General features: G+C 44.5%; 1 protein-coding gene across 5 annotated transcripts in view; it reads right to left on the bottom strand.

The window, feature by feature from the left end:
* Nucleotides 1-5,639: 5,639 nt before the first annotated feature.
* The window catches only part of sdccag8 (SHH signaling and ciliogenesis regulator sdccag8), a 727,678-nt gene continuing 709,931 nt past the window's right edge, over nucleotides 5,640-23,386 (bottom strand). For 4 of the 5 annotated variants that reach the window (XM_072512651.1, XM_072512625.1, XM_072512632.1 and 1 more), the window contains one exon: nucleotides 5,640-6,366. In XM_072512651.1, the coding sequence (XP_072368752.1) occupies nucleotides 6,349-6,366 (18 nt within the window). In that variant the 3' untranslated portion in view covers nucleotides 5,640-6,348. Of the gene's footprint in view, nucleotides 6,367-15,156; nucleotides 15,226-23,386 lie in introns of all 5 variants that reach the window. The other variant, XR_011948390.1, reaches the window with a different exon arrangement.

Here is a 23,386-nt window from a genome sequence, read left to right as displayed (position 1 = left end):
TTTAAAGAAACTTTTACTATTATTCCTAATGTTACTGGCTAGCCTACCTTCAAATTTGATCCTCTCTTTCCTTATCTCTCTCTTTGTTATCCTCTGTTTGTTTTTGTAGCCTTCCCAATCTTCTGACTTCCCACTACTCTTTGCCACATTATAGGCTTTCTCTTTTGCTTTGATGCATTCCCCAACTTCCTTTGTCAGCCATGGCTGCCTAATCCCCCCTCTGATAACCTTTCTTTTCTTTGGGATGAACCTCTGTACTGTGTCCTCAATTACTCCCAGAAACTGCCATTGCTGTTCTACTGTCTTTCCCACAAGGCTCTGCTCCCAGTCGATTTTCGTCAGTTCCTCCCTCATGCCCCTGTAGTTACCTTTATTTAACTGTAACACCTTTACATCTGATTCTACCTTCTTTCTTTCAAATTGGAGATTGAATTCAACCATATTATGATCACTGCCTCCTAAGTGCTCCCTTACTTTAAGATCTTTAATCAAGTCTGGCTCATTACATAACACTAAGTCCAGAATGGCCTGTTCCCTCGTGGGCTCCATCACAAGCTGTTCCAAAAAGCCCTCCTGTAAACATTCAATGAATTCCCTTTCCTTGGGTCCACTGGCAGCATTATTTACCCAGTCCACCTGCATATTAAAGTCCCCCATGATCACTGTGACCTTGCCTTTCTGACATGCACTTTCTATTTCGTGGTGCATTTTGTGCCCCTAGTCCTGACCACTGTTAGGAGGCCTGTACATAACTCCCATTATGGTTTTTTTGCCTTTGTGGTTCCTCAACTCTACCCACACAGACTCCCCATCATCCGACCCTATGTCGTTTAGTGCTATTGATTTAATTTCATTCCTAATTAACAAGGCAACCCCGCCCCCTCTGCCCACCTCTGTCTTTTCGATAGGTTGTGAATCCCTGGATGTTTAAATACCAGTCCTGAACCCCCTGCAACCATGTCTCTGTGATGCCTACCACATCATACCTGCAAGTCACAATCTGGGCCACAAGCTCATCTACCTTGTTCCGTACACTGCGCACATTTAAATATAGCACCTTTAATTCTCTATTGACCGTCCCTTTTTGTTTTCTTAGTGTGGTGGACCTTGGTTTACTGAGCCTTTCCATACACTGTCATATTTTGTGGGATGGGGACAATCGTAACCACTCGAGTTTTGTGTGTTCGTGTTTTAAATTCCTAAGCAGCTACGCTCCCCGCTGATTACTTCACCTCTTGGTTCCCTGACTTTCCCTTCCCCCCCAATCTTTAGTTTAAAGTCCTATTGACCACCCTATTTACTCTTTTCGCCAGAACACTGGTCCCAGCTCGGTTCAGGTGGAGACCATCCCAACGGTATAGGTCCCCCCTGTCCCAAAACTGATGCCAGTGTCCCATGAAAAGGAACCCCTCATTCCCACACCACTCTTTCAGCCACGTGTTAACTTCCCTTATTCTTGCCTCCCTATGCCAATTTGCAAGTGGCTCGGGCAGTAATCCGGAGATTATGACCCTTGAGGACCTGTTTTTTAATTTGAATCCTAGCTCTTTATAATCTCTAAACAGGTCCTCTTTCCTAGACTTGCCTATGTTGGTGGTACCGACATGGACCACAACAACTGGATCCTCCCCCTCCCTCTCCAGTATCCTTTCAAGCCGGTCAGAGATGTCCCACACCCTAGCACCGGGCAGGCAACATACCATGCTGGACTCTTTATCCTGCTCACAAAGGATACTATCTATCCCCCTGATAATAGAATCCCCTACAACTACAACTTGCCTATTTACTCCCTCCCCTTGAATGGCCTGCTGAACCATGGTGCCTTGGTCAGCTGACTCATCCTTCCTGCAACCCTGTTCGCCATCCACACAGGGAGCAAGTGCCTCATACCTGTTGGACAGAGTCAAGGGCTGAGGCTCCTGAGTTCCTGACTGCTGGTTCCCTTTACCTGCCTGACTTGCAGTCACACCCTGCTGTCCCTGGCCACTGGCAGGATTTAAACTACTTACTCTGACAGGTGTGACTGCCTCCTGAAACACAGTGTCCAGGTAAGTCTCCCCCTCCCGGATGTGCCTCAGTGTTTGAATCTCAGACTCCAGCTCATCAACTCTGAGCCGGAGCTCTTCGAGCACCCAACACTTACTGCAGATGGGGCCGCTGCAGCTCGCAATGGGATCTGCCAGCTCCCACATCAAGCAGCTCAAGCACATCACCTGACCAGCCATCACTAATTAATTAATTAGTTTAATTTAAGTTTATGGTGGGGGCAGCTTCAGCCAATCAGACACTACCCTGCACTTTTAACTGAAAAACAGCACAATTAGATTAACCACTTACCTTTCCTGGTTACCTTACAGACAGTGAGAATTTGGTAGTTTGGTGCAGTATCTCTCTCACTCCGGCTGTGTCTCCTTGACCTGCGCAATGCTAATAATATAATATAATAATGCTAATAATAATATAATATGGCACTGTACTTACCTCACACCAATGGATCTTATTATTAGGTTAGAGGAGGAGGGTGGGTGGGAGACACTACACGTGTAGTGTCTCAGGTTTCCTCTCCACCAGAATGTATTGGTTGGTGGGGGGGGGGGCTTCCCAGAAGTCCGCGGGTCGAAAAAAATAAAACAGAAAAGAAGTGTTTTTTAAAGGAGAAACTTCCCTCCCAGAAATCACTTGCGCACCGCTCCCACCGAAATCCAAAGGCCTGCTCCTGTGAAGCTAAGTATTTTTAAACCCTCCATTTACACACCTTCTTTATACCCTCCTTTATACACTCCAACCAATGCCGTACTCAGCTTTCTGAAGGGTTGTAACTTTTGTTTCCTATATTTAAGACTGATTACACTTAAGTACAATGTTGACTAAAGCATTTGGGGATTTTCTGATGTTATGAAAGATGACATATAAATGCAAGTTCATTCTTTCCCTTAACTAGAAAATACCAAATAAAAGTACATCAAAATAAGGATGAAATGTGTCTTTAGAATTGGCACCGTGTTACATCTCCAACTTTCTGACTCTGCCTCATCTGGACTACCTGCAACATTGACTAGTGTGCATGTATACATGATTTTATATCTCATATATATTTATTGATATATGTCTGCATCATTTTCAAATTCTTGTTTCCATGTTTGTAATGTACGTACCTATGTAAACTCAACTCTTGTCCTTGCTTTAGCTGATTTTGCAATCCAGCTCTTTGTCTGTAGCATTGTAGGTACCAGATGAGGAATATATCAGCCTTGATAGAATAGTGGAAAAGACCCGATGAGCCGAATGTCCTAATTCTGCACCTATATCTTATGTACTTATGATGCCATTGCCTGAAAATATTAAATCCAAAAAAAGGTTGAAAGATGAGGACAGGCTTACGACTTGTAAATTGAAATTAAATTACCTCTAAGTGCCCTGGTCATCTTGCCGTGTACACTACCGTTGAAGTTGACGGAGTACAATGTTATAGGAAAGTGATTAATATACATTAGAAGCAGAAAAGGGTGTCAAAATCATGACTTAAGCTAACCTTGTAACTTATCTCCAACTTCAATGGTTCCAAATTATCCAGCATCATACATTACCCCCTATTCTAAGAGTGTTTTCCGTAATAGTAAATAGATGTAGAATATTTTCTAAATCATGATACACATTTGCATTCCTTTCATTAGTTGTCAGTATTGACCTTCAATTAACTCCAACAGTTAATCACCTCCACTTCCTGAAAACCTTGCTAGCTGTCCTTAATAAATATTCACCACCAGATCTCTAAAGATCCTTTTCAAGACTTGTTCCGCAAAAGATGTTAATTGAAAACCACAGTTCAATAAATTTGTTTTTAAGACGCTTTTATTTTAAATACCTGTGCAAAATACTAATTGTTACTTAATGGGTTAAGTATTCCTATATTCATTATTTCTGTTGGCATCTTAATATTTTGGGTTTTTATTTAATCCAGTAGTCTTTAATGACAAAGCAGCTAATTGCTCAACTGTTTTCAGAGGACTTAATTAATGAACCAGAACAGTTTTTGTTGTTTTTCAGCTTTATGTATCTATGCGGTTGAGAGGCTGTGTTTGAGAGACAGTATCATCAGCATATCTGTTGGACCTGACATGTCTTTGTTACTGAAAGGCGGCATATAAAGAAATGGGAGAATACTTGGTGGATAATGTGTGGATGAATCACAGCCACTTTCATGCTGTTTTATTATATATATAGTGGGGGCCTCTAGTGGCAGCAGAAGAATATTTAATTAACTTTATCTAAAATCAGGTGATTGTGTCTGCAATGTCATTGTACAATATAGAATAAATATTAGCTTAAATTATCCCAGACGGTGGCACCATGCATCATTATAAATGTAATAACATTTTATAATCTTGGAAAAATCTACCAGGTCATTCCGTTAACCTTCCCTGTTCTCATTAAAATAAAAAAACTCCAACTTCTCGTCTATTTTGATAATGTGATCCTTAATGTCTGTATTAAAAGCCTATTTCCTTGATCCTTCCTTCCTTTAATGTGGTAATCAACAGTATTCCAACTCGAGCTGGTCCATGAGCATGTAAAAGTGGAAATCTGAAATACATCTCATTTACTTCTTCCCTTTTCAATGTCCTAGCCCAGAAATGAAATGAAAATTGCTTATTGTTACAAGTAGGCTTCAAATGAAGTTACTGTGAAAAGTCCCTAGTCGCCACATTCCGGCGCCTGTTCGGGGAGGCTGGTACGGGAATTGAACCGTGCTGCCTGGCCTGCTTTAAAAGCCAGCGATTTAGCCCACTGTGCTAAACAAGCCCCAGATGAAAGTGATTTACTTGTACACCTTTCTACTTATTGTACTGTTTTCGCTGCTCATGATGCAGTCTCCTACACATTGGGGAAATCACATGCAGAATGCAGTTTGGGCGACTGCCTTGTGAAGCACCTCCATTCACTTGCCGATCCCTTACTGCCCAAGAAGTTTCTTTTTAACTCCACATTTTTCTTTCTGCCCTCTAAGTATCAACATGTCCATGTAGCTGCATTTCCCTTAATGCCATCTTGTCAAATGCTTTTGAAAATCCAAAAAATCTCAGTACAGTTCCTTCAACTGTGACTTCTGTAGTTTGTTAAGCATGGCTTTCAGGTTCTGAATAGCTTGTGTTTCTTCAAGTACTTTTGTAGTTTCATCCTGCATTACTCGAGTAGTTTGCCGAAAAAACGCTAGCTGCTATAATGGTACAGCTGATCCTGACATGCTCCTTCAAAAGTGGGTGTCACATTTTCCATTCATTAATTATTTGACATAATTTAATTTCTACGAACTCTGGAAAATAAATTGTAGGCTGAGTCTGATTGTATAAGGAAAGCTGAGGTGATGAATGCTACTTGTATTACTACAATTTCTGTATGTAAATTAGATCACAATGGAAAGCGTTTTATTGTTTTTACAGAGGTGTGCTTTCATATTTACCCAGGTATAGGAAAATAAATTAGGAAACATCTGTATGTAAAATGAGGGAAGGGGAATAACAAAACATTTCAATGACTCTTGATAAAGGCAAAATGAAAAGTGCTCAAATATTCTAGATCAGAGTGCAACATTTTACATCAGGTTACACAAGAATGAAGGTTCCTGACATTTCTAGAGCTTGTAGGAAAATACATTTTAATGTAAACATTAGAATAGTCACCTTTTGCATACATTTTGAATTGATAGCATCTCCAAGTTCATAGCTGACTTTCAATTAAGATAAATATATGAAATAATTTACATGGGTATTAGTTTTATACAAATATTTTTTCAGTACAGAATCAAAATACTGAAGGAGCCTGATATCGAGTTGTCTGAAATCTAGGTTAAATGTCACACAACTGGTAAATGTATTATAAAAGGTTTGTGTGTGCACAGTTACACTCATTTTTGAAACCGAATGTTGCTGCTTATATTTGCTATTACGCGCAGCAAAATCTACTTTTAAACTGTGGATCATTGACTTCTAAAGTGATGTGAGGCAGAAGCAAAGAAACATTTTTATAAAATCATGTGCATTACTTCAAGAAACACTCTAGGTGAGACTGACCAAGATGAGAACATATTTATCTTCAACTCCAGACAAGCACTCGGACCACTTCTCATGTACAAATAGAAGTTGTAATCTAATAATGTTGAAGAGCAAACTAAACCTCACCATGGTGGTGGTACACATGTAAGAGATGGCCACATTTCATCTTTTTATAATCACAGTGCCTGTATTTAGTCATTTAATATCAAAAATATGTACAAATCTAATCAATTAAAATGATTTTTTATATTGCTGCAGGCTGACATCCAGTTGATCATTTGTTGGTTTGCTGCTCTTACGATATAACAGGAGGCTGAAAAGGGAGACAGAAAATGTATATTTTAAGTCTGGTTTTCAGCAAACAGACCCTTATTAACTGCCCCATTTCCCACACCTGCTCGATTCTTAGAATTTCACCAGTGGTTAGAATTGTTGTTCCAGTAAACAAGTGCTTCATGAAAATCTCACATTTTAGTCTCTTGCAAGCCACCCTCTGGAAAACAGACTGCCATGCTAGTGATTTTCATCTTCACTTGATTAAATATGTAGCGCATAAGTAACCTCTGCATTTGAAAATGAGTTTCAGTAGATAAGGGATTGATCGAAATAGTGAAATCACATAGTGATAAAAGTTAATTTCAGGCACATTTTGTTGAACTTCCTGTTTCTAGGAAAGAAGAAACTAGTTTAATACCAAATGTTGTTTACTGTGACCAGTTTGGTTCACATCAAACTGCAGCTGTGCAAAACGGGAAGTCGACTCTGCGTGATAGGGCATATAACACGAGAAAACCATTCCGTTTGGGTGACAGTGGTTAGCACTGCTGCCTCACAGCTCCAGAGACCCAGGTTCAATTCCGTCCTTGGGTGACTGTGTGTGGAGTTTGCGCTTTCTCCCCGTGCCTGCGTGGGTTTCCTCCCATAGACCAAAGATGTGCAGGTTAGGTGAATTGACTGTGCAAGATTGCCCCTTAGTGTCCAAAAAGGTTAGGTGGGATTATAGGGTTATGGGGATAAGGTGGAGGTGTGGGGCTTAAGTAGGGGTCTCTTTCAATGGGTCGGTGCAGACTCGATGGGCCGAATGGCCTCCAACTGCACTGTTGATTCTATAATTTCATTCACTTCATAAAATTGCACCATTTTATTTAAGGAAATAGTCTAGTAATGCATTTTGGTAAAAGTGTGCATTATTTTAAATTTAATAGAATATATTGGAAAACAACTACCTAAAGCATTCAATGAATTCAATGTGAAAAGACCAAGCAAATACGAAACAGTACTGGTATGCCTGGAGAGCAGTAGTAGATGGTTGGAGCAACTGACAATGAGGAAGGCGTTAGGGCTGCAGGCTTCATGTAAGTAAATATTTCCACTAGGGCAGTCCCAATAATAATCTTTATTAGTGTCACAAGTAGGCTGACATTAACACTGCAATGAAGTTACTGTGAAAATTGTCTAGTCGTCACACTCCGGAGCCTGTTTGGGTACACAGAGGGAGAATCCAGAATGTCCAATTCACCTAACAAGCATGTGTTTTGGGACTTGTGGGAGGAAACCGGAGCGCCTGGAGGAAACCCACACAGACACGGGGAGAATGTGGAGACTCCTGACTGAGCCCCAGTATTCACCACTGAGGGTTGTGCAATTAACTTCAATATACCCATGGGTTAATCAGGATTCCAGCTTTTGATCAATATCTGTAGTGACTCCTAATGGAAAGTGCATGTGTCTGCATTTCAGGTGAAATGTCAGACAGCCGAGGTGGAACAGTGCATTAGCAACAAGGAATTTTACCGGTCCTGCTGCCATTCTAACAATTAAAATTGATGTATTTTCCTTCACTTTTTGACTTTGTAAAATGTTATTTAAATCTTATTTTACAATTCCAGCACTTTGAAGTGAGGGCATACAAAGTGATCGTGCTGATATTGCAGTCTGCATCACAACCAAATGTTAAAGATGTATTAAGAATGCAGTTAATACAATTTTTAATTCATGGGATGTACGTGTTGCTGGCTAGGCCAGCATTTGTTGCCCATCCCTAATTGCCCTTGAGAATGTGGTGGTGAATGCTGTCACTGCAGTTACAAAGTAAGTTCTCGGATTTTGATCCAACAGATTGCGAAGGAATGATGATTATAGTTCCAAGGTAAGATGATATGTAGTTTGGTGGGAAACATACATTTTCTGCCCTTGTTCTTCTAGGTGGTAGGGATTGCAGGTTTGGAAGATGCTGTCAAAAGAGCCATGATAAATTGCTGCTATACATCTTGTATGTAGTACATACTGCTGCCACTGTGCATCGGTGGCGGAAGGGGTGAATGTTTTTAAGTTGGTGCATGGGGTGCTTTATCTGCTGCTGTCAAGCCGCTCGAGTGTTGTTGGAGCTGCACTCATCCAGGAAAGTGGAGCGTAGTCCATTACACTCCTGACTTATGCCATGGAGATGGTAAACATGCTTTGGGGAGTCGGGAGGTGAATTTCTCACCTCAGAATTCCCAGTCTCAACTTATTTATATGGCTGGTCCAGTTCAGTTCTGGTCAGAGGTACCCTACCAGGATGTTAATAGTGGGGGATTCAACAATAATAATACCATTGAATGTCAAAAGGAAATGGTTAGATTCTCTCTCAATTCTTTAACAAAACTCAAATGCCAAAAATCTAAAAGTTATAAATGTTATAGAAAGCAGTGATTTCATTATTTTCATTAATCAGTTCATTGATCCTGTGACATCAGTCACCTCGGTTTCTATAACAAAATCCTAAATTGTCACCCGTACTTCTTGTAAAATGCTGATAATGGGGTGATATAAAACTCCAACAAATAAATAACACTCATTCCATCAATTTTGCAAAAATCAGTCAAATTATATGAAATATATAGAAAACCAATCTATAAATTTGTATCCAGCACAACCCATTTACTATAGTAGGTATACCTTACGAAATGTAGTTACATATTGCATAAAAACTTTAGATAACTTTACAATGCGAGTTCTTCATTGCTGTCTAAGGGATAAATATTGCACCGTATCTGCTTTGTAAGAGAAATGAAGGGGGGTGATTCTCCGAGCCCCGCGCCGGAGAATCGGCGCCATTTGCGCCGGCGCGGTTGGCGTGGTGCCGGCCGCTGGAATCAGCTGGGCAGCTGATTCTCCGGCCCAGATGGGCCGAGCGGATACAACAGAGTCCCGTCGGCACAGTTCACCCCGGTCGCTGCCAGCGGGAACTCTGCGCAAAGGGCTGTGGGGCGGGGAAAAGCGATCCTTCACCGGGGTGGGGGGGCCTCCGGTGGGGTCTCGCCCGCGATCGGGGCCCACCGATTGGTGGACCGGCCTCTCCCCCCGGGTCTACTTTCCTGCGCAGCCGGCCCCTGAGCACCGACGCCATGTTGAGTCGGGGCCGGCGCACGGCAGAAGTCCCCCACGCATCCGCATATTGGTGCGGCCCAACTGTGCATGTGCGGGTTGGCGCGGTGCTCATTTGGCGGCAGGAAGGGAGGCTGGAGCGGCGTGAACCACTCCAGCGCTCCAGCCCCCTGTGGGGGCCAGAATCAGTTGTCCCTGTGCCTGTTTTGCGCCGTCGTGAAACGCGACGGCGTTCACGACGGCGCAAACACTTGGGCTCCATTTGGGAGAATCGTCCCCGAAATGTTTACCATTTCAGGAATAATGCTTAAAAAAAACTTGCTGGAATGTATGAGTCAGCTTAGTGATTCTGTGAAGCTGATTCCCTCTGTTACACCACCTTGAACGCTTGGTGAAATCTCAATCTGAAAGCCAAACAATGGTCACATAGCTAGTTTGCATCTGTGGGTATATAGAATTCTGCAGTGAGTAAAACAACTTGGGCAGCTCATTATCTTGGTAACTACATTTGATCTGTATGGAAACGAACACTGTGAAGATGGCTGTAGAAGCTAGAATATGCACAAGAATCCTCAAGAAAACTAGGCTTAAATGTTCACAGTGGAAGGGTACAACTTATCGATGTCTACTGAAGTAGTGTTATAGTCCTATTTAACAGGCTGCAGATAAGATAGAGTATATTTTCCATCTGTTGGCTTCGTACCAAGTTGGCTTTGGAATATCCGCAGGGAATCTTTTTTTTTTTTTTGCAAGCCCACCACTTGATTCACAAAGCATACAATCTTTCAATCAGCCCAAGGTTCTCTTACACAAAATGTGCAAGAGCTTAACTTAAATATTATAATCAATTAGTGTTAATAAAGCACAGCTGACTTGGATTGTGCCGTGCATTTTGTTTGGCCAAGTGCAGTGGATGAAAAGAAAAGCTACATGTGTAATGGAGTTCTTAAAGAGCTAGATGGAATATTGTCATTGTTCCAATGCCCTTTTAGTGCTCTTTTTAAATTATTGTAAGTTTTTAAATTTCTTGTTTTGTATCCTCTGCACAGTAAGGAATGTTCACATTGAGACAAAAAGCAGAATTCCTGTGAAATCACCAGAAAGCAGACTATAATTGAAATATTTAGGGCCAGAGCACATGGGAAAAGAGCACATATAAAAGTACACTTATAACACAAACATATATAAGTGACAAGGCATCCAAGTACAAATTACAGAGCCCAGAGAGGTCCCCAAGTTGGCTTAGTTTTCAAGTATTTCAAATATATGGTTGAAAGAAGGCATGCCAGGAAGATTAGCAGATACCAGAGGCAGACTGCCTACACTCACTATTATGCTATCAATTACTTCTGCAGGCCTAAGCACACACCTGCCAATGACTGAGAACAACTGTCTCAGCAGGCTATGGGTCAGCAGGGAGTCTCTTGTGGAACTGTACCTTCTGCAAAAGAGCTGCTAACCAACTGAAGGGCCAGCAATGGAAAGATTTAACACCACACAACTTTTCTGCCTATGTCTCTTTCCAGATTGGATAGGCAGCACGGTTGCACAGTGGTTAGCACTGTGGCTTCACAGCACCAGGGTCCCGGGTTCAATTCCCGCTGGGTCACTGTCTGTGCGGAGTCTGCACATTCTCCTCCTGTCTGCGTGGGTTTCCTCCGGGTGCTCCAGTTTCCTCCCACAAGTCCCGAAAGACGCGCTGTTAGGTAGTTCGGACATTCTGAAATTCTCCCTCTGTGTACCCGAACAGGCGCCGGAATGTGGCGACTAGGGGCTTTTCACAGTAACCTCATTGCAATGTAAGCCTACTTGTGACAAAGATTTTTTTTTTTTTTTAAAAGGTGAGAGATTATTAGTTTCTTGTAACTATAATCAAACATGTGACTGATACAACAGTCCGAGCAGAACCAGCCCTTCTTTTCCACTGAATCCCAAAGAATAATGTCATTGCTCAGTTGCACTTCTCAAATTATACATGGGACTGATGTCATAGGCAGGCATCAGGTTCTCGTGGTATCCAGTGAGGGAACTTGAGAAATGCATTCCACACCCAAGGAAGACAGCAGCCACATGGAGTTCCAACTCCGGACCTGGTAGGTAGTGAGAAACAAATCCAGGATTGGATTGAGATATTTTAATGAGGATCTATGGAGGGCGAGTCTGGTGACAGCATTCATGGTAATTCCAGCTCCAATAGCAATTTAAAGAGTTTACAGTTAGATCTTCCGACCGAGCTGCATGTGCCAGCCCCCTGCCTGTTGGCACTCCCTTCCTGTCCTTAGCTGACTGCCTTGAAGGTCTGAGCTGTTTACTTTGAAAAAATATTCTCATGTTCCTGCTCTACTTCTGCCGCCATCGCTTGCTTCTGTGACTCATCTTTAAATTTGAGGAATGCTATGGAGAAGCCGGATAATTGGGAAATTGTAGATGAGACCGAAATAAAAATGCTGGAAATGCTTAATTCTGACACACTCATTGACCTGAAATGTTAACTCGATTTTTTTCTACAGATGCTGCCTGACCTGCTATGTGTTTTTCAGATTTCCAACACCTGTAGTAATTTGCTATTGTTGCAGGTAGGACTGAAGTGGGGAGACTGAGGCTGAGGTGCACTGAAGCAAAGGGCCAGAGGAAATAGAAGGATGGAAAAGGTTGCAAAGGTAAGATCAAGAGGTTCTAAATCATAGAATCATAGAATTTACAGTGCAGAAGGAAGCCATTCGGCCCATCGAGTCTGCACCGGCCCTTATAAGAGCACCCGACTGAAGGCCACATATCTACCCTATCCCCGTAACCTAGTAACCCCCACTTAACTTTTTTTTTTGGACACTAAGGGCAATTTAGCATGGCCAATCCACCTAACCCGCACATCTTTGGACTGTGGGAGGAAACCGGAGCACCCGGAAGAAACCCACGCAGACACAGGGAGAACGTGCAGACTCCGCACAGACAGTGACCCAGTCGGGGTCACTGGAGCTGTGAAGCAACTATGCTACCCACTATGCATCACAAATGTTGATGTATTGTTGGATTAAGCAGGATAAATAGGTCAAAGCATGGGTGCTAGAGTTTTGGACAATTGGGTTTAATGGTAAGGAAGAAGGAGTGAGTCTAGAAATTGACACTTCAGTGGAGAATAATTTTAGCGGTGGTGGAATTGAAGGAAGGAAATCAAACTCTGTAAACAGATTATGGAGGATGTTTTGCCATGGCTATATTGAAAGGAGGTATTGTTAGAGACCTTGGACAGCTTGGTACTGGAACCATTGCAGAAACTGGACTTTAATGTGTTTGAAGAGGGAGTTGAGCAAAAACCTAGGAACATTAGGCGGGATTCACCGTTCCCTGACGTCAATATCATAATTGGCGATAGGGCAGAGAATCCCTTCCGATGCCCAAATCGGGGGCGGCACCAGTTTGACGCTGGTTTTCTATCTCCCGCCCCCTCCGAAGTGGGGGGGGGTGGGGGTGGCCGGCGGGCAGTATATGGCAGGTCGGGTCCGTGCATGGCCGATGCCATGTTTTACGCCGCAGGTCATCGCAGTGCACATGCACAGCCACGGACCCGGCCATTCTCCAGCCATTTCGTGGGAGCCGGGAATTTTACCCGGTGCGGCTGTTAGCCCCTCACCTATCGCAGGATCGGTGAGGGTTCACCGCCGAGATTTTGGCGGGGTAAAACGCCACAGTTCCCACGCCGGCGTCGGCACTTAGCCTCAGGAATGGTGAATCCAGCCCCATATCTAAGTTTAGATATTGGGTTATATTTGCAGAGAATCTTTTAAAAAAACATTTTTGTTTGTTGTTTATCCCTTTAACTGAGTGGTTTGCAAGGCTATTTCAGAGGGACAGTTAAGGGTCAATCACGTTGCTGTGGGTCTGGAGTCACATGTAGGCCAGACCAGGAAAGGAGGGCAGATTTCCTTCCCTAAAAGACATTAGTGAACTTGGTGGGTTTTTACAGAAATTGACAGTCATTAGATTTTTAATTCCACCACCTGCTGTGGTGGGATTTGAATTTGCCTCCCCAGAGCAATTACGCTAGGTGTTTAGATTACTCGCAACAATACCATTAAACCACCACCTCCTTAGTGCTAACATAGTACGTAGGAATAGTGCCCCTAATATCTACAAAATTGAGGATCTTCAGTTGGTTCTAACTTCTACAGAGATGGGGAGCACATTGTAGTCTGTGTAAACTTTGTTAAACTTTGCTTCCAGTCTGCAGGATTAATTTATTTGTGGCCACTCTCTGACATTTTATAACCATATGGCTGGTTGGATAACGAGCATAATTTACATTTATGCAGCAGTTGTAAGTCAAAAGCATGTCACGGCACTTCACATTTTAGTGTTAGAGATGACTGAAGACATCAAAGATGTAGGTTTCAATAAGTTTTTTCAAGGGGTAGGATGGTGAAACAAGTTAGTTTGAGTGTGAGAATGAAAAGACTGCAGATGTGCCACCTTTGATGGGCTAAAAGGAATGGGAACATACAGTGGACTAGATTTGGAACAATTTGTAATGGTTAGATTACTTCATCTTGGAGATCAGAGAATAAACTGCCTAACCTTTGTTGCCCAGCGTCTGAGTTATGTCAAAGGTCTAAAATTAAACCTGCCTGATGGTCATGATTTCGAATTTTCACATTATTAGCAATAAAATTAGCTCACTCATTTGCTGACATTCAGCTTTCTCCTCAAGTAGCAAAGTTTACATTTGAAAATCATTCTAAAATTTGTTTGTGTTGACCTTCCATTTACCACAACCTGTTGTGCACATATCAAAAATATCTAGAAAATATTTGACTACTTTCTTGATCTTTTTCCTGACCTTTCCCAATTCTAATGAAAGGTCATCTGAAAGGTTAACTGTTTCTCTCTCCGCACAGAGTATTTTGAGCATTTCCTGTTTCATGACAACTTTCCTAATATTTAAGGGTGCCATGTCTCTTCTTGCTGCCTATATTTGTGCATTTGTTCAATCAGTTCTCTGCTTTTCCTCAGGCAGCCAAAGGTTTTAAGGTGGCTGACTGAAGATTTGAAGCAGGAACCTTGGGGGTGGAGATGGTACGTTATTGTCTTTGGGCTGTTTCTGTGTTATATAAGCAGAGAATTAAAAGGCACTCTGTAATCATTTCAGAGGCAACTGCTTTCTAGATCTCCTTCCCTTAGGCTGATGAGTTTTCCTTTGCTGGATTACAGATGGCAACATCTCAGTTGAAGAGTGTTTAACTTTGTGGGCTCAGTGTCCTTCAGGAACACCACCTCATATGTTGAAATAAACACTTTGTTACCAATGCAACAGCACTCTATTTTCTCCCCATTAAAAGGCACTGATAGACACAGAAGTTTACTATGAATAGAAAATGAATGTGCTATGAGGAGAATTGGGCTGCTTTTCGGCAGTTGCAGTTTGACTGGTTTTGGTACAATTTAATTCAGAAAAAGCGAATCATAGATATCATGAGGAATCTGTTAATTGAAAGCAACAGCTTGTGTCCGCATGAAGAGAGGAATAACACAGATGATGCAGATTCAATGCAGATTTTACAATGAAGAATATTCTGGTAAAGTCTTCATTTAATCTCTCATTTAATCGCTATCAACATTTTTGTCCTATGTAGTGGATGTTTGGACAGGAAAAAATATTTTAAGGAGAAAGGGCTTGTAAATTGAATGCAAAAATACTAAGTGAATGTTGAGAAATATGAAATAAAAGTAGAAAATTAACCTGTTGTCTCTTGTGTGGATGTTGACTGACTTGCTGTGTATTTCTGGTTTCATTTCAAAGTTTGGATTCCTTTTGAATAGATGAGAAAGAAATGAAGGAAAGAAAGAAAAGAAAGTCACATTTACTTCCCGTACTGTGAAATAGATGCTACCACTGTCAACTTTCAGTCAGCGCCTGACTTTCAGAGCACACAATACAGAAAAGACAGTCTTGCAGCTTCACAAACAATCTGCTATTTATTTTTCTATAAGCTTACTTTAAAACTAAAATCTAACGTTTGTTTTTCCATTTTGAGCCACTTTTGTGATAATGTAATCATTTTTACGCAGTCCAACGCCGGCATCTCCACATCATGGTAATCATTTTTAGCCACTCTTTGATCAGAAACCTGAGGAAGGAGCTCAGCACCGGATCCGGTACCTAACTGATGTTGTTAATGACTTCTTAACAGGAACACAAAAATCAATATTCACACAAACTCTGACCTTCACTATTCAGCCTCACAAAAATGACACTATAAATCTCAAAGCAGCTTTTATACTACAATCTACTCCAATTAAAAAAAAAACTTGAATTAAACACTAAAACAAGTTAATTATCCAATAATTTGAATTACATTATTTCAGATGCGAGTGGAATGCATACATTTGCAATTGATGATCAGATGGCACTCCGAGCCCGACCTCTCAAACATGGGGCTATCAAAACGTTAAGTAGGCAGTAGATATAATATTTGTTTGGCACTTTATTAGCCAGGCAGACAGAAGGATCTGGTTTTCCCCACTCAGAATTGGTTGGTCTATTGACGGCTGCCTTAATTGCACTGACATACAAAATACCACTGTATGTAAAGAGCACTGAACACCCTTGTCTGAAAATTTTTATTTATTTATTTTAATTTTTCAAATTAAGGGGTGATTTAGCGTGATCAATCCCCTACCCATCTTTGGGTTGAGGGGTGAGACCCACGCAGACACGGGGAGAATGTGCAAACTTCACATGGACAGTGACCCGGGGCCAGGATCGAACCTGGGTCCTCGGCGCCGTGAGGCAGCAGTGCTAACCACTGGGTCATCGTGCCACCCACTTCTCTGAAAATTAACCTGATATTTTACGCACCACATGGTGCACATCGAGTGGGGGCTGCACTGCTGTTCCTTTAAAATATTGATTTATAGGTTAGCAGAAAGGTTTGCAGGATATAGTTGAAGGAAAATGCCTTCACAGTAATAGTTCTCACCAAGGTTTACTACAAACTAAAAATCGTCATCATATCCCAATTACTGCTGTGTAAGGGCGTCGCCAGCTCAGTCAGCTGTTTTGTGATGTGGCGCGATGCCAACAGCACAGATTCAATTCCCATACTAGCTGAGGTTATTCATGTAGGCCCCACTTCCTCAACCTTGCCCGAGTGGTGACCCTCCGGTTAAATTACCACCAGTCAGCTTTCAAAGGGGAGAGCAACCTCTGGGACTGTGGTGACATTTACTATTGTGTAGAAGTTTGTAAATATGCTTCTGTCCTTTTCATATTTAATTCTTGGGTTATCAAATTATCTTTTTTATTCTTTCATTGATGTAGGCATCACTGGCAAGGCCAGCATTTGTTGTCCATCCTGAATTGTCCTTGAACTGAGTGCCTTGCTAGGCCATTTCACAGTTGTCAACCACAGATTAAAAAATGCTCACGGCATCAAGTATACCAGACCAGGCAAGGATGGCAGATTTCCTTCACTCAAGGACTTTGATTAACCAGGTGGGTATTTACAACAATCGATAGTTTCATGGTCACCATTACTGAGACTAGCTTTATATTCCAGATTATTGAATTTAAATTTCACCAGCTGCCTTGTTGGAATTTTGAGCTCAGGTGCTCCGTTCGTACGCCTGGTCCGCTGGATTACTGACACTGTCACAGAATTTACAGTGCAGAAGGAGGCCATTCGGTCCATTGAGTCTGCACCGGCTCTTGGAAACAGCACCCTACTTAAGCCCACACCTCCACCCTAGTGGGCTGCATGGTAGCATTGTGGTTAGCACATTTGCTTCACAGCTCCAGGGTCCCAGGTTCGATTCCCGGTTTGGGTCACTGTCTGTGTGGAGTTTGCACGTTCTCCCCATGGGTTTCCTCCGGGTGCTCCGGTTTCCTCACACAGTCCAAAGATGTGCGGGTCAGGTGTATTGGCCATGATTCACCCAGCCCTCCCTTAAAAGGGGCAGCACGGTAGCATTGTGGATAGCACAATCGCTTCACAGCTCCAGGGTCCCAGGTTCGATTCCGGCTTGGGTCACTGTCTGTGCGGAGTCTGCACATCCTCCCCGTGTGTGCGTGGGTTTCCTCCGGGTGCTCCGGTTTCCTCCCACAGTCCAAAGATGTTCAGGTTAGGTGGATTGGCCATGATAAATTGCCCTTCGTGTCCAAAATTACCCTTAGTGTTAGGTGGGGTTACTGGGTTATGGGGATAGGATGGAGGTGTTGACTTTGGGTAGGGTGCTCTTTCCAAGAGCCAGTGCAGACTCGATGGGCCGAATGGCCTCCTTCTGCACTGTAAATTCTGTGATGATAAATTGTCCTTAGTGTCCAAAATTGCCCTTAGTGTTGGGTGGGGTTACTGGGTAATGGGGAGAGTGTGGAGGTGTAGGGTGCTCTTTCCAAGAGCCACTCCAGACTCGATGGGCCAAATGGCCTCCTTCTACACTGAATTCTATAATTCTATCCCAGTAACCCCACCTAACCTTTTTGGACACTCAGGGCAATTTAGCCAATCCACCTAACCTGCACATCTTTGGACTGTGAGAGGAAACCGGAGCACCCGGAGGAAACCCACGCAGACACGGGGAGAACGTGCAGACTCCGCACAGAGAGTGACCCAAGCCGGAATCGAACCTGGGTCCCTGGAGCTGTGAAGCAACTGTGCTAACCACTGTGCTACCGTGCCACCCTAAACCACTATCTCCCCAATAACAAATACACATTGATGTCAATCCAGAACATGTCAATACTGTTAATGGGAGGTTACCTGTAGTGTACATCAGCTCTATATCCCAAACCATTAACCATTGGAGTTCATATGGCAGATCATGATGGAAGAAATCATTCTCAGTCCCCAGTATATATAGATGTTGCTCCAAAATAAGAAGCAACTGGGGTCATAGTTAAAGAAAATTAACTTACATTTTGTTCCAAAATTAATTCCTTACTATGCTTTAGTTACATAATGATTCATTCAGTTTGATATTAAAACAGGGGGAGCATAGGTGGAGAAGTCGAGGTGAGTCATACTATTCCTTCAACTAAATGTGGAAGAAACATCTAGTTAGTCTAAAGGCAGGAAGCCGGTGACTGTACTGCCATGTGCCTAGTCCTGCAATGTATTTATGGTTGCATCAAGGAGCAGGAGACCAGAATCTCAATTTCATCTGACTGTTGGACCGAGGATTCCCCTGGATAGAGCACTCCCACCAGAAGCAGCTGTGTCCGATCAGGGTCTGTCCTCTTTCAGATCTTGGGAATCTTGGAATTGTATATTTTGATGGAAATTTGTGGCAGTGCCATTTGTATATAACGGAAAATCAGTTTTCTGTGGCAGATGGAAGCAGTCTGCATCTGTGAGAGGGAACAAATTCACACTTCAAAGTAATTCTCTGACCCATGCTTATGCAGATTACTTAACATGTATTCCAAATACCAAGCATCATCTGCATTGTCATTCTTTTGGGAGGGGTAGGAATGACACATAATGGCAGTATTGCTTTATTCTACAGAGATGAGAAAAAAATGGATCTAGAAACCGTGCTTTGTGCCTTTAACGCTCACTTTGACAGCTTTGACTGGTAGTGAATAATTTATTTTGATCTTTTAAATCTTGTTTTTCCAGAGTATTTCTACTTGTCCATCGGCTAAGGAGTCGGGGCTAGGGCACTATATCATTCAGTCTCAACAAAATCTCTTAATCCTGAATACATTTTACTTCCAAGACAAGACACAAAGTGGCCAAAAAGGGTCTTAAGCCCACGTTTTGTACAAGACTCAATCTTGGTAAAGGATTTGAAGCTCAAATTAAGGGGCTGATTGTCACTTAATTTCTTGCTACTGTTAATTAATAAGCCTGCATGGCATTTTGGTGACTAACACCTGACCCAACCCTCTCCCCAACAGTGAGCAACGAATTGGGGGTAAACAAGTCATAACATCTGTTTCCAAACCTTACATGAAGACAGTGTTCACTGCTGTTGGAGTTTGAAGAGGACTTTTGAAACATATTGGGAGACATTCTGGAACACTTTGTTAAGACTTCAACACTACCAAAAGTTATAGAAATTCTCTAAAGACTTCACCTTCATTGGTTAGGTCATTGAGTATAAAACTTGGCAAGTCATGCTGAATTTGACCACAAGTCATTAGGCCACATTTGGAATATTGTGTACAATTCTGGTCAGCACACTACCAGAAGAATGTGGATGCTCTGGAGAGGGTAGAGAAGAGGTTTACCAGGATGTTGCCTGGTCTGGAGGGGATTAGCTATGAGGAGAGGTTGGATAAACTGGAATTGTTTTCACTGGAACGACAAAGGTTGCGAGGCAACCTGATAGAGGTTTACAAAATTGAGTGATATGGACAGAGTGGATAGTCGGACGTTTCTTCCCAAAGACAATTATATGGGGACATAGGCTTAAGGTGCAAGGGAAATGTTTAGAGGGGATGTGTGAGGCATGTTTTGTTTTTACACAGAGGGTGCTGAGTGCCTGGAACGCGCTGCTGGGGGAGGTGCGAGGTGCAGCACTGCATACGGAACATTTCATATGGAAAATCTGCTTGAATACGGCAATACGATTTCTTGCGTTGAAATACGCAATCCACTGCAACCCGCGGCGGTCAAATCCAACCTGACACCACACTGAAGGAGTATTTAAGCAAGAGGAGTTATTTTTGGGAGGAAACAAAAAAAATATTAAGAAGCAGCTCCCTGTAAAGCGCTGGCTGGGTTTGGGGGTCACTACAAGCTGCAGTGAATGCATTCCTCCTGAAACACTTTGATTTCCTTGGCGACAGCTGCTGGAAGTCAGGGCCTTGCGCAGAGGCCCGACCCCCTCTCATCTCTGCCCCGCACACTATAAAGCGCATGTGTGTCATGTGATCCTTCACACGGTCTCGCATCGAGGTGCTGTACATGTATTTAAAAGCATTGGATTTGCATTTTCCATTTGTGTTTTACATCTGTGCAATAAAGGTGTAAAGCTGTACTTCAGATTGGTGGGCATTTTTCCTTTGAAATGAAAATCCAGACTTTACTGCCAAAATACTGATTTTTGGTATCTGTAATACTGATTTCTGTTGGGAAAGGTTGGCAGCTCTGGAGGTGGTGGAAGCAGATATGATAACGCCGCTTAAGAAGCATTTTGAGACTTCCGGTTGCGGCTATGCTGAGCTAAGTCTCACGTTCGGCAGCTCCCGCAAAAAAACAGACTTTTGGGCTCTTTTCAGGGCCCCCAACAGAATTTTTTCAACGTTTCCCGCTGTGGGAAGGAGAGTACAATAGTTCCCCGACAATATATGGCTTTTACCAGTAGCGGGGCGACTAAAAAGGTGATGGCGGACCCGAAGAAGGTGCGAGGGAAGAAGAACAAAATGGCGGCGGGCGGGGACCAAGCAGCGTGGATGCACTGGGCGCAGGAGCAACAGGAGGTTATCCAGCGCTGCTTTAGGGAGATTAAAGCAGACCTGCTTGAGTCAATGAAGGCTTCTATCGATAAGCTGCTGGAGACACAGACGGCCCAGGGGGTGGTGATCCGCGAGGCCCGACAAAAGATCTCCGACAACAAGGACGAGATCCTAGGCCTGGCGGTAAAAGTGGAGCACGAGGCGCTCCACAAGAAATGGCAGGAGCGGTTCGAGGAGATGGAGAATCGGTCGAGGCGGAAGAACTTGCGGATTCTGGGCCTCTCGGAGGGGCTGTACGTGGGGGCCTATGTGGTCACCATGGTGAACTCGCTGATGGGAGCAGGGTCCTTCCAGGGGCCCCTGGAGCTGGAGCCCCATAGAGTGCTGGCGAGGAGGCCCAAGGCTAACGAGCCTCCGCGGGCGGTGTTGGTGAGGTTTCATCGGTTCACTGATCGGGAGTATGTGCTCAGATGGGCCAAGAAGGAGAGGAGCAGCAGGTGGGAGAACACGGAGGTTCGAATATACCAGGACTGGAGTGTGGAGGTGGCGAAGGGGAGGGCCGGGTACAATCGAGCGAAGGGGGTGAAGTTTGGCATGTTGCAGCCGGCGCGACTGTGGGTTACCTACAAGGACCGGCACCATTATTTTGAGGGTCGGGATGGGCGTTTGGGGATTGCAGTTGATATGTTACTTTTTGAGGGGGGGGTCCTTTGCTCGTTTTGTTTCTTTCTGGTTGGGTGTTGGGTGAGGGTGGTTAGGGTGGGTTGGGCACTGTTTTGGTTGGGTTGGTCGGGGGGGGGGGTTCTTGGAGGGGGGTATGCAAATGGAACAGGGGTGGATGACCGGCAGTGTGATGGGGCCCTGCAGGGGAGGGGGAGGAGGAGGGGGAGGCCCGAGTCAGGGGTGAGGGGACTGGGCCTGTAAGAGGAGCTGCGTCAGAGGTGGCGGGGCCGGGTAGGTGATAAGCGCAGGCTTTTTCCCGTGCTGAAGACTGGAGGGGGCGGGGAAGCGAGGGTTGTTTCCCACGCTTGGAATGCAAGGGGGAGGTGGAGAGCCTGCGGATGGGGAATGGAAGAGGGGGGGTGTCACACAATGGTCGGGGTCAGCAGGAGTCAGCTGACTTGCGGAAGTGCAATGGGGGGAGTAAAGCAGCTAGGAGGGATCCTAGCTCCGGGGGGGGGGAATTTAGTTTCTGCTGCTATGGTCAAGGGGGAGCTGGAGCGAGTGGGGGGGGGGGGGGGTCGAGACGGAAGTCTGCCGCCGTGGGGAACGGGCCGGGCGTGAGGTGCGGGCGCGTGGCTGGCCGAGGAGGGGTTATGGCTAGTTGGTGGGGGGGGGGGGAGGCTGATAACCTGGAATGTAAGGGGACTGAACGGGCTGGTCAAGCGGGCCCGCGTGTTCGCGCACCTGAAGGGGCTGAAGGCGGATGTGGTCATGCTTCAGGAGACACACCATTACGGTGGCAAACCAGGTAAGATTGAGAAAAGGGTGGGTAGGTCAGGTGTTTCATTCTGGGCTGGATGCCAAAAATCGAGGGGTGGCGATCTTGGTGGGAAAGGAGGTGTCGTTCGAGGCATCGGGCATTGTGGCAGACAATGGCGGTAGGTACGTAATGGTTAGTGGTAAGCTGCAGGGAGAGAGGGTGGTACTGGTCAATGTGTATGCTCCGAACTGGGACGATGCGGGTTTTATGCGGCGCATGTTGGGTCGGGTCCCAGATATGGAAGTGGGGGGCCTGATAATGGGGGGAGACTTTAACATGGTGTTGGATCCAGCACTGGATCGCTCCAGGTCTAGGACGGGTAGGAAGCCGGCGGCGGCTAAGGTGTTCAGGGGGTTTATGGACCAGATGGGAGGGGTGGACCCTTGGAGATTTGCAAGGCCGGGGGCTAGGGAATTTTCATTCTTCTCACACGTTCATAAGGCTTATACCCGGATCGACTTTTTAATTTTGAGCAGGGCACTGATAGCGAGAGTAGAGGATACTGAGTACTCGGCGATAGCCATTTCGGATAACGGCCCGCATTGGGTGGACTTTGAGCTGGTGGAGGAGAGGGACCAGCGCCCGATGTGGCGTTTGGACGTGGGGCTGCTGGTGGACGAGGAGGTCCGAGTGGGGATGGTATGGGAGGCGGTGGTTAGGGGAGAGCTGATCTTCATTAGGGCCCACAAGGAGAGGAGGGAGCAGAGGGAGAGGCTGGTGGGGGAGATGGTGAGGGTAGACAGGAGGTATGCAGAGGTGCCTGAGGAAGGACTGTTGAGGAAGAGGCGCAGCCTCCAGGCCGAATTCGACCTGGTGACCACCAGGAAGGCGGAGGTGCAGTGGAGGAAGGCCCAGGGGGCGATTTATGAGTATGGGGAAAAGGCAAGCCAGATGCTGGCGCATCAGCTCCGGAAGCGGGACGCAGCTAGGGAGATCGGGGGAGTTAAGGACAGGGGAGGGAGTGTGGTGCGGAGTGGGGTTGGCATCAATGGGGTCTTCAGGGACTTTTATGAGGAATTGTATCGGTCCGAGCCCCCACTGGAGGAGGGAGGGATGGGCCACTTTCTGGACCAATTGAGGTTTCCG

The sequence above is a fragment of the Scyliorhinus torazame genome, chromosome 1 (genome assembly GCF_047496885.1).
Source record: "Scyliorhinus torazame isolate Kashiwa2021f chromosome 1, sScyTor2.1, whole genome shotgun sequence".
Taxonomy (NCBI): domain Eukaryota; kingdom Metazoa; phylum Chordata; class Chondrichthyes; order Carcharhiniformes; family Scyliorhinidae; genus Scyliorhinus; species Scyliorhinus torazame.
The sequence above is the reverse complement of the archived record's forward strand: the minus strand, read 5'-3'. Positions and strand labels throughout refer to the sequence as shown.